The sequence below is a fragment of the Rhineura floridana genome, chromosome 1 (genome assembly GCF_030035675.1).
Source record: "Rhineura floridana isolate rRhiFlo1 chromosome 1, rRhiFlo1.hap2, whole genome shotgun sequence".
Lineage (NCBI taxonomy): Eukaryota > Metazoa > Chordata > Lepidosauria > Squamata > Rhineuridae > Rhineura > Rhineura floridana.
In genome coordinates, this window is record NC_084480.1 from 210,491,116 (window position 1) to 210,503,364 (window position 12,249).

General features: G+C 42.8%; 1 protein-coding gene across 7 annotated transcripts in view; it reads right to left on the bottom strand.

Moving 5' to 3' along the window:
• The window catches only part of SLC35B3 (solute carrier family 35 member B3), a 37,090-nt gene extending 26,414 nt beyond the window's left edge, over positions 1 to 10,676 (bottom strand). For 2 of the 7 annotated variants that reach the window (XM_061591651.1, XM_061591666.1), the window contains exons 1-2: positions 10,353 to 10,676; positions 5,220 to 5,477 (exon numbers count right to left, since the gene is read on the bottom strand). In XM_061591651.1, the coding sequence (XP_061447635.1) occupies positions 5,220 to 5,477; positions 10,353 to 10,496 (402 nt within the window). In that variant the 5' untranslated portion in view covers positions 10,497 to 10,676. The other 5 variants (XM_061591643.1, XM_061591688.1, XM_061591660.1 and 2 more) reach the window with 5 other exon arrangements.
• Between the last annotated feature and the right edge of the window lie 1,573 nt (positions 10,677 to 12,249).

Here is a 12,249-nt window from a genome sequence, read left to right on the forward strand (position 1 = left end):
ACTAGAAATCTCGTTTCGTTGGCCCATAGGGCGAGGTGTAAGTTTTGAGAAATGTCTCCTTCACCTATGCCCCCCTTATGCAGGGCTCCAGCATTAAGAAAGTACAAAAGAGAAGCCCTGATTGATCAGACCATCTACGCCTGTATTCTGTTTCTAACTGTGGCAAGACAAAAGAAACAGCCGCTTAGCATTTGGTATTCAGATGCAGACTGCCTCTGAACACGGAAGTCCCAATTATCATCATCATCATGATCACAGCAGCAGCAGTATTTATTGCCCACCCTTCACCCAGAGATCCCAGGGCAGATTACAACAACTTTAAAATACAGTGTTAAAACAATTAAACAACCAGAATCACAAAATAGGGCGAGTCCTAAAAATATACATCTCAGGTGTCAAAGACCAGGGTACAGAGGTGCGTCTTCAGCATTTGCCTAAAGCTGTTCAGTGATCCAACTGGCTATCATACAGCCATTAATATTGCTAGTAGTCATTGTCATAACAATTGCCATGAATTCCATAAATTAGTTGTGCATTGTGTGAAGAAGTACTTTGTTTCAGCTATCCTGAATCTAGTTCAGTAGATTTCACTAGATGATCCAAGTTCCAGTGTTACAAAAATTTCTTCATCCTCTCTCTACACCATTCATAATTTAATAAACAGCTATCATGTTTTCCATGTCCTAGCCATCTTTTTTTCCTAAACTACAAAGCATCACATCCAAAGAAGCTCAAATCTCCCAATTCTGATTACCCTTCCCTGCACCTTTTCTAGCCTATGATATCCGTTTTGAGATGTGGCAACCAGAACTGTTCATATTATTTGTCTATGGCATGGGCATATTTTAGTATTTTTATTTTAAATTGCTTTCTGAAGAATCCTCAACATGGTATTTGGCAAAATTATTGCACCTATACACTAATTTGATGTTTTGATTGAGCTATCCACCAAGACTCCAAAATCTCATTCTTATTACTCACAGACAGTTCAAACCCCATCAGTGTATATGGGACAATAGGTCCCAGTCTATGCCCTGACAGCATATAAAGCTGAAGCTAAGCAGGTCTGGGTCTGGCCAGTTACTGGATGGGAGACACGAATTCCAGGCAAGTCATCTTGAATTCTATGATGGAAGAAAGGCAGGATATAAATATACTAAATAAATAACCTGATGCATCACTTTAAATTTAACTTGCCATTTTGTTGTCTGTTCACCTACTTTCAATACTTTTATTGGAGCATGAGTACTGATGGTACAGGTGGTAGCAATTCCCAGCACCAAGATTCAAGGTCTTGTCTTGCACCAGTGCTGGGAGCTAAGCAATAGATCATATTCTCTGTGGCTGGCATAGGCAAATCTCATGGATATAAACAGAAGTTATTTAAGGCAGGCCCACATAATATTAAGGCTATAATCATGTGGAGAACTGCATATGAACAATATAAAAACAGCCATGAAAAGTTTGTGGGTTGGACTTAGGTCCCATTGAAAAAAACCTCACAAGTAAAGATTTCAACAAGAACATAGTGGAACTAAAAGTAGGGATCAAACCACACATGTTCATTTAGGTCTAGTTCTCTAAGAGATAATAAACCAGTGTCTCGACTGCACTACTTCAGACCCAGCTGAATGAATACTTCTCCATACAAAAAAAATCTTGGTGCATAAAATATTAGGATGTCAGGGAAAAAAGCAACCTAAAACTCTTCTCCTCAACCTTTCATTTTCTATCTGCAAGAATCTTTTTTTTATGAGGGAAGAACCTATCATGGGACCTGAACTCGGGGTTGTAGTGGACAGCACGATGAAAATGTCGACCCAGTGTGTGGCAGCTGTGAAAAAGGCAAATTCCATGCTAGCGATAATTAGGAAAGGTATTGAAAATAAAACAGCTGATATCATAATGCCGTTGTATAAATCTATGGTGCGGCCGCATTTGGAATACTGTGTACAGTTCTGGTCGCCTCATCTCAAAAAGGATATTCTAGAGTTGGAAAAGGTTCAGAAGAGGGCAACCAGAATGATCAAGGGGATGGAGCGACTCCCTTACGAGGAAAGGTTGCAGCATTTGGGGCTTTTTAGTTTAGAGAAAAGGCGGGTCAGAGGAGACATGATAGAAGTGTATAAAATTATGCATGGCATTGAGAAAGTGGATAGAGAAAAGTTCTTCTTCCTCTCTCATAATACTAGAACTCGTGGACATTCAAAGAAGCTGAATGTTGGAAGATTCAGGACAGACAAAAGGAAGTACTTCTTTACTCAGCGCATAGTTAAACTATGGAATTTGCTCCCACAAGATGCAGTAATGGCCACCAGCTTGGATGGCTTTAAAAGAAGATTAGACAAATTCATGGAGGACAGGGCTATCAATGGCTACAAGTCTAGAGTGTGCCCCGACACATGCGTGGGGCCAGTAACAAATTGAGACAGCCCCATGGCTGTCATGGAGGTCATGAAGTCCTGAGCTGCTCCAGACATAGCGGTGTCAGCATGAATGTTGAGATCCCCCAACACCAAAAGTTTGGGGGATCGCAACAACAAGTCCGAGACCACCTCTGTCAGGTCAGTTAGGGAGGCTGTTGGGCAGCAGGGTGGACGGTACACCAACAGTATTCCCAGTCTGTCTCGCTGACCCAACGTAATGTGCAGACACTCCAGACCATTAGCCACATGGATAGGGTGCCTAACAAGAGGGATGGAACTCCTATAGACCACAGCGATTCCCCCTCCCCGACTCTCGGATCTACCCAGATGCTGAACTGAGTACCCAGGTGGGCATAGCTGGGAGAGATTAACACCCCCCAGATCGCTCACCCAGGTCTTGGTAATAAATGCCAGATCGGCCACCTCATCCACAATTAAATCATGGATGAGGGAGGTTTTATTATTTACCGATCTGGCATTAAAAAGCAGCAACTGGAGATCCGAGAGTTGACTGATAGAACTACCAGCAATCCTGTGGGTGTGAGGAAGACCGGAACACGGCACAGCCACCAGTTGTCTGGGCCGAGTTCCCCTCAGCTGGCATGTCTTCCTCACAACGCCATACCTCCCATTACCCGTCACTATGCTGACAGGGGCCCCCTCTGGTTCTCCCTCCCAATACACTATCCTCTTGCCCAGGCACATACTAAAATAAAATAAAATAAATAACAAATCACAAACTGTACACAATCACACACTCACTCATACAAAACACTCAACCATAATACTGCAGATAGTAGCGGCTGGTGGGGCTGCGTTGCTTTCCTGGATTCCCAACACTGTGTGTTGCTGCCAGTTACCAACAGGGAGAGGGGCAAGACAGCGGGGATCTCAGCATGCTACAGCACAGCCGTTCCACAGCGGCTACACTGCAGTGAGCTTCCTGCTGCCTTGCCCTCCTCCACTCAGTAACCAGCAGAGACACACTGTGTTGGGAAGTCAGGAGCAACGCAGCCCCACCAGCTGCTACTGACTTACAGAAATGTACTCACAAAGCCACTTCTAATTGCCAGTGCTAATCATTTGATCAACTTCCTGCCCGGCTGAACAAACCCTTCCCGTTTTAATGTATACTTGAATCTTTCACTCCGATCTGAAGCATTTGTTCCAAAAGCAGTCACAGAACTACTTTGTGAGGGGGCTTCCCTACTTCAGTACTTCAAGCTACTGGGCCTCTTTGTGGGCACACAGCTTGCTTTTATGTTGCTTCCCTACATAACCTCTCAGGTGTTAAGATCACAGCCCTCAGATGTTCAGGGGATGGCAGCCCAGGAGAGGGCATTCTCTGTGGCAGACCGTAAGTTGTGGAATTCCCTCCCCAAAGAGGTGCGTCTGGCATCTTCATTTTATCATTTGTTGTATGCTGACCCTCTGGCCTTGTGACGCTTGATATGCGTTTTTAGGACCCACTCTATTCTTGTGACTCTACTTTGTTTTAACCTGTTTTTATACTGCATTTTTAAATTGCTGTGATCCTCCTTGGGACCTTAGAGCAGAGCTTGGAAGATTACTTTTAAAAAGTAATAAATTACAGTTACAGTTACATGGCCCCAAAAAAGTAGTAATTACCGTTACAATTACAATTGCTCTGAAAGTAACTGATTACTTTACTTTCCTCCAAAGTAATCACTACAATTACATTTCAGTTACTTTAAAAAAAACACCTACAAGGTGCTGGCCTTGGCTGCTGCACATCTAAGTAGCCTAAAACAATATTAAAAATAAACGAACACATACAGAGGTAGTAGAATAATTATTTTTATTCATAAAATAGCAATGGTGGTCTCTCCGCTGGTAAGGGTGGTGGGGAGGGAGACTGAGGCCACTACTCAGATCTTTGCACGCTAAACCAAGTGCAATCCCCCCCACTCAGCCAGCCAGCATAATCTCTCTCATTTAACCACCTCCCAGACCCTGCCCTGCCCCCAACTAAGGGACACTCACTCAAGCAAACATTTTCCCGAGATGCAAAAAAGTTAAAACACTGCAAATGCAGCACAGTAGACAGAAAGGGTGGTAGAGGCCACTTTGTGAGCCAAGTGCAAACACAGTATTCACACACACACACACACACACACACACACACACACGTTGTTATCATTCACCTCCACAGTTCTTTATCTCCATTCTGCTGCTGCCTCCTTCTCCTCCTTTATCCATGTTCTTGACCTCCGGATCCTTTTTCCCTCCACTCCATTCTTCACCACCACTATCTGTTTTTTTAAAATAATTGTTTTCTCCACTCCACCCTGTCTCACTCTCTGCCTCCTCCCTCGTCACCTCCTACCCATCCACAGAGCATGGGGAAAGAGCAACACTGCACAGAAGCCCAGTTTGAGGCACATGATTTTCATCCACAACTCAGAGGGGCAGAAGACTTCCCCTGCTCCCCCCCCAAGTAATGCCCAAAAGTAATTCTGGAAACGTTACAATTACTCCACAAAAGTAGTAAAATTACTCCTAGTTCTATTACAATCAAAATGTAAAGGGATTACCCACTCGTTACTCAAAAAAGTAATGAATTACAAGTAATTCGTTACTTGTAACTAGTTACTTCCAAGCTCTGCCTTAGAGTGAAGGGCGAGAAATAAATCAAATCAAAATGGTGATGGTTTATCTGTATCATTATTGTATCTGCATCAAGCTACTGTAGGTTACAAAAGAATTTTCCTGAGTAACAAATTATTCTACAGAAGAAAACACATATAATAAACAATTAATTACAACACTTACCTGAAGATATCCATAAATAAGATAAAACAGAAAGACTCCAGAAACGCAAATGAAAAACTGGGTAGTCTTGTTAAATTTGTTGAGATTAATACCAAGCACTATTATGTCATCTACTGATTTGATGTGCGGTGACATAGCTTGGGATTTTGAAGGTATGCTGATAGAAACGTACTTCCGAGAGGAATTGAATTTCAGATCCATGATTCCTAGTTCGCTGCATTCGGTGACAATGAAATCTTTGCTTTGTTTATTTGAAAGCTGAAAGAAACAATATTAGATTGAATCATGATAGCATTCAAATGAAAACCACCCAAGTCCCAAACACGTATTTATTTTTAAATTGATTCAGTCTAACACCATGCAAGGATTTTAAAAATTCCAGTTATTATGGAAATCATACCAACAGAGAAAATGGCTAAATTTTTTGATCCAACACAGGTTGCAGAAATGACATAAGGATATAGATAGAATTAGATCATTCCCAATTTTGTTAGCTAAACTTGAAGCAACACAGCTTTTCAAAAATCAGGCTTTAACAAATGTGAAACCAGGCTTCCCTTTTTCTCTTGAGATTCAAGCACTCCCACTTCAGATTGGTTTAAAAAAGGGAAAGTTTAAGACCAGTTATAACTTTAGCTGCATTAACCACCTTTCTGCCAATATACATTTGCAGAAGGGACATCCCATGTGCATCTATAGATACTGCAAACAGGGATTTTCCTGATACAACATGGTAATCTTAATTTTTTGAAACCAAAACTAACTGTGTGCACATTCTCATCTGCAAGTACAGGATAAACAATAAGAATTTTAATTATGCCGTATGCTACCTTTCTTGCAAGCTGGCTTGCAAGTGTGAGTAAAACTTCAGGTTAGAAATTAAATAATTAAGTATGCATGTATTATGCAGGGAAAAGGTATTTATTTAACAGAACGCTTAGCTAGATGTGTCAGTTGTACACTGCTTCAAAATACTTAATACAGTAATTGCTAACTGTGTCCAAGACAAGTTTTTCCATTTTGCACCTTCAGGCTAAACATACCATTCAGTCAATGCTCTCTAAAAGTTCAAATCAGCAGGTTATTTAGCTAGTAGTTAGCAATTAATTTTTATGTGCCTGGATATACTAGTCAAATATTACTATATGCATTTAGTGATTATCTGGAGATACCCAATTTATTGAGCTTAACTTCGTGGTGTCTCAGTCTAAGAGAGTCTTTCCCCAATAAAATGGATCTAAGTGAGGACTGCTACTGCCATCAGAAAGGAGGAACATTAAGCAATGTGGTTGCACAAAGCTTGTGGAGTGAGAGTCCTCAATATGTGTTGACATCACAATGCTTATATGAATGTGTTGCCACTATACTCATTTTCTCCAATGCTTTCTTTCTTTTTTCCAAACAGTATTTCTCCTGTAAGATCATCAAGTTGCTGAACAGATCCTCAGCTACTCTTTATAAAACAAAAACAACAAGCTCTGATTTTGTTTTATTTGTTGATGTGGCAAACATGACAGCTGCCATTAATGATTAAAAAACTGATCTCTAGAAATGAACACACAACTTAACAGAACATGTAAAAACATATTTATTCTTCCCCAAGATTCCTTTATGCTAGTCTTTTTTGTTCTTGTCACCAACATGGCTTACTGAAGTATTGTTAGTAGCACTTCAAAAACATAAATTCACAAAGTATGTGCCAAATTAGGCATACTTCGAGATTTAGGAAATCAGACTATCTGTCATATTGGGTGCAGGATTTAAAATATTCAAGTCTGATCACTTAGAACGATCATATTTCTATATTAAGTAGAGAATAGCACCACCACTGGTATATTCTTAAGTTTATTATGCAACACGACTGATCTACAAATAGAAAAAGTGCTTGGTATAAGAACAAGCATTTTTTCCTTGATTACAATTCACTTCTCTGGCAGACGCTCTGCACAAACCAACACCTATTAACAATACAACTAGTTCTGGAGAAAAGATCTTATAGTGCTAATGACAGATAAAGCACACAATGTGCAATGTGAACTTATGTGCAAGAAAAATATTCTGGCTTAGGCCATGATCCTCAAACAGGTCTGCTAACACAAGCAATTTCAACAGGACTGAACTGACATAAAATGCTTTCATACTTAAAAATAAAACTTGAAAAAAAAGAGGAGGCTAACTTTTTGTATATACTTTGTGTTCTGTAACTTAACACCCGGCAAAATGTTTAGAAACATTTAATTTTCACAAAGATTGTTTCTTGTATCTTTTTATGCGTTTTTTGCTGTGAATGTCTTTGGATGGTCATTTGACCAGAACAGTTGCATAACAATATTTTAAATAAAAATATATATTCCAGGGGCGCAATCCAACTCACATTTACACCAGGCTGAGCGGAGTTGGATGCAGCGGATCTCCAGCTCAGCTGTCAGGGTCTTGGCTCAGCCAAGACCGGTGTAAGTGAAGTAAGAGTAAGTCCAAAAAACAGGAGTGTTCGGGGGGGGGGTCAGGGGCATGTCAGGGGAGGAGGCAAGGTAAAGGTAAATAGGCCACATCCTATTAATGTTCAGAGCACTCCTGCAGGCCTCAATTCAGGCACAAGTTACACCGGCAAAAAGGTTGGTCTAAGAAAATAATTGCAATAGAATCAATGGAGGGATATTTGAGAGCAGGCTTTTACTTTCTGGTCCCTGTGCACAGCTCCCAGCTGAGCCAGCATTCAGCCAACCCAGAGGCTCCTGAATGGCAACTGGATGTGGTAGAACTTCACTCGGCTTCTCTTGTGCCAGCTTCCCCTGAGTTGGATTGCTCTGTAAGCATTCCGCTCAGTGGCAACGTAAAACAAATTATCTCATCTATCCATAAACAAACGTCAGTATTTGGGAAGATTATGGATGTGAGTGCAAATAAGTAGTGTAACATACACAAATGATAAGAAATCTATACCAGAATATAATCCTAAACACTTATTTGGAAGTAATTCTCACTGAACTTACTAAGGCAGGTAATTTTTTAGTGAAAATGACTAGGATTGGGATGTAAGTTATCATGGATGTGCACTTCTGAAGTTCCCATTAACAGTGAATTAGAATTAATACATGTTTTTACCAAAATATTTTCCATAATGGCAGTGCTTGATACACAGTTTTAACTCTTCCATTATTACAGGAGTGTCTCAAGCTGGTATGGGTGTACTGGTGTGAGGCAAAAATAGTCCTAGGACTGCCATACACATATGCTCCAACAAAATTCTTTGACTTAACAGCTAACTCACAAGACAGAAATTCAACAAGTGTGTATTTTCCCCCCAACAAGGATATGTAGCAGTGGGCACATTTTACCTTTTCATGGTGTTGTTAAAAACCACAATGGTCTGGTTCACATATCACACTAAGGTAAATTATGGCATAGTACAAATGCATGAGTGTATGGGCTTCTGGGCACTTCATTCATCCAATGCCAAATGATCCTGGTAGGTCACACACACTTTGCAAAAGGAGATTGCGGGGGGGGGGAGGGGAGGAAGTGGAAGAGACGAAAAGAACCTTGCCTTGTTGCTGAGATTCAGGCAAGAAAGTGAGGAACAGGGAAAATGGATGGGCGGAGAAAAACAAGCAAATGGCAGGGAGGAAACTGGTTCTCTCCCCCCACTCCACTTTTTTTACTCTGCAAAGTATTTGTGACCAACCCAGAATCAGCTGGTGGTGGTGGAACAAACTCAAAAAGTGCAGCAACAGCAACTTTGCTATTTTTTTACAACAAAGAGGCAGCCAAAAACGAACACACACACTCCACCGTACTTCCCTCTACCCGTCACTTGTTTGATTTCCCATGTGATGCCCACAAACTTAGTTCTTTGCGATCTCGCCTCATGCTACTGCATATTGTGTGGGTGAGGGAATGAAGCCCCCATTTCCCCCCCCCACACACACACTTCTGCAGAGGGGGAAAAGGCTTACATACCCCTGCTGTCATGTGACTAGGCAGGTGGAGGACGGAGCCCCATTCTCCTTCTTCCCCTTAGTGAAGCACAGAAAAAAGGTAGTTGGCCTGCCTTGCCTTGCTGCTGCCATACTGGTGGAGGAGGGATGGTGCCCCTGATCCTTCCCTACACAGGAAAAACGCCACCTTTTAGTCATTTGCATTTTCCTCTCCTCAGACCAGCAACCAGACAGAAGGGAAAGAAAAAAAATCTGTCCTGACATTCTGAAATAGGAAACGTTAAGGCAGTGCAAACATTGGCTTCAGAAGTGGCTGCAGGGCTGGCCCAAGCCATTTTGCTACCTCAGGTACAGCAGCGCCCTGTCAACCTTGCATGATACCCAGGAACAAGCCAGCCAAGTTGTTTTGGCTCTGAAGCAAAGAAGAAGAAAAACCATTAGCACCTCTCCAGCTGTCTGACAGGAAAAATGCAACAACTACTAACAAATCTGTGGCCGTTTCATGACACCTCATATAGGCTGCCTGCAGCGCCCGCCTCACCCTTCCTAATGGTAGGGCCAGCCTCAAGCCATTTTGCATAAATTTAATCCGAGGGTACGCTTCTCCCACCCCCTCCACAAATCCACCCCAACCATCTGGAGCCTCGCCGGCAATGAACTTAGAATTCCTGATGATCAGGAACAAGCACAATCAGATCTGGGAAAAAGTCTGAAGATGAAACCGAAACAACGACGCTACAACCTTCTGCCAATTGAAGCCACACACTCTCCACCCTCCTCTTCCCCTTCTGCCCTTCCCCCTTTTCAAAATCAGTCGATCGTGGGACACAGGATTGGGGTGAGCTAGAGGGCGGCGAGCCGCGCGGACGCAGATCGCCGCTGTTTATCTTACGAGTTTAAAAAGCGAAATTGCTTTTTTTAAATGGTGTGGCTTTTAAACGCAATACAATAAAGAAGCAAGAGAAAGCGCGCTTTGCAGAGGGAAAGGTGCAACAGCAGGGGGGGAGCCACCTGCCTCGAGGGGCTGCCGTGGGAGGAGGGAGGAAGAAGCCCCCTTGGCTGGGCGTGGCTCAGCCTCTCCCTTCCCCGCCCATCTTTGAGCGATGCCCTCCCGGAAACGGCGGCCCTCCCATCCCGCTCTTATCTCTTCTCCCGCGACGAAGCAGGGAGGGACGACGAGAGACTTAGTCAGTACCTGAGTCTGCGAAGACGGGCTGGGTGAAACCGGTGAGGGGAGGAGGAAAGGCAGCCGGTCACGATTGCTCCGGCCGCCGCGGCTTCGCTCCCCCTCAAACGCCCAAAATGGCGGGGAGCGCCGAGCCCATCGAGCCGGCGGCATCTGCTTCCTCAGCGCTCCTTTGGCTCGGCCTGGACGGCTCGGTGGCCGTAGCACGCCTTTGCCCCATCTCTGTAGCTGTCAGCGACAGCTCAGCTTGACGCCGATCGCCTGGCATTTAAATCCCTCTCGCAGAGCTGATGGTGGTCTTTCCCTCCTGAAACAAGCAAGCAACATAAGCCACGTAGCCTGTTACATAGACGCCATACATACACTTATCCGTCACATGTTTCCATTGATTCATTCACAGATCGTATCATAGTCGCTCCCCCACCCACCTCCCGTTATAAATATCTATACATGCGGCAGGGCTAAACAGTTTATATTTTGTGGTTTGGACTGAACAGCCGTGAACGCAAAAGAAGAGACTTTTCAAGATAACTTGCCACCATTGTCCTGTGCATGGAACCGGTGCAAGTTGTCCAAATCTGAATCCTGGGCACCCTTACCTTGGATTGCATTGTACACAGTGAGACTTACTTTTCTGAGTGAGCATGGATAGGAATAGACTGAGCAATTATTTGTTTTTCTGGGACGTGTTCCAGATCTAGGCAAGTAAAGGGTAGTTAACAACTTTATACTATTGGTAGGGTGCAACTTTTAGTCGATTAATTGTTACGTTAAAGTTTATTTCTATGCTGCCTTTTGGTAAAACAGAAAGCCCCCAGTGCAGCTTACAAAGGAAAATGCAAAGAGTAATACAGTAAAAATATTGTAAATGAATAAAAGGGTGACCCTGATTAACCATTTAAAAAACTAATTAAAAACAGCAATGGCAAGTTGCATCTTACAGGGCAATTCTATGAATATTTACTCAAAAATAAGTCCCAGTGTTGAGTTATTTACTAGAATGTTGGATTAGGCCCAGGGAGAGCACGGTTCAAACTCCCTCTCAGCTATGCAGCTCTACCTACCTCACAAGGTAGGCAGGGGGAGAACAATGTGTGCCACTCTGAGCTCCTTAGAGGAAACACAGAATATAAATGTAATGATAAAATAAATAAATAAAGCAGCAACACGGCACCCGGTTGGCAAAGGCTGTCCTAGAGTAAGCTTACCAACTTCCTTTCTAACAGGGTTTCTGCATGCCAGGAACAGCTTCACCTGTTGAATTTTTGCTTGCCATGTAGCTGTTAAAGGCACAGGTCCCCTGCAAAAAAACAAAAAAAGCCTAGTAATCATAATCATTACTGCCCTGTTAGATAGCGGCAAGAGGGCAATAACAAAGGTACCTGCAGCTTGAAAATGACATAGGATTTAATGGGTGGTGACTGGTGAGTTAATGGAGTTGATGGATACTAAGGGGAGGAAAACAAAGACCTTCCTCTGGATTCAGACTCAGTATTTGTTACATTACCCTTCCCTTCCTTCAGGAAGCTTGAAGGGCTATACTTGAGATTCCTAGCAAGTTTTCCATTTCTGCACCATCGTATTTAAAGTTCAACATGGAAGTACACCTAGTGCATTCAGACCATTCTCTGGGTTGTCAGTAGTAGGACGGGGTGAAGCAATTAGTAGTCAAGTCTTCACTTTCATGGATGTCTGTGTCTGCACCCTCTAGGCAAAAGCTTGCTTGTTTTCAAACAATGAAGAATGGGATTCTCAGGAATCTGATGGATGCCTTGGAAGCCAAAGTTTGCAATATGTGGTGTAAGTGAAACATGGCAAGATGCTGATGGTCCTGGATCTAGATATTTTGCAGAGAATGAAAAGGAAGCAAATTTGGGGGGCCAGGAAACAATTAGAGGTTTGTCTG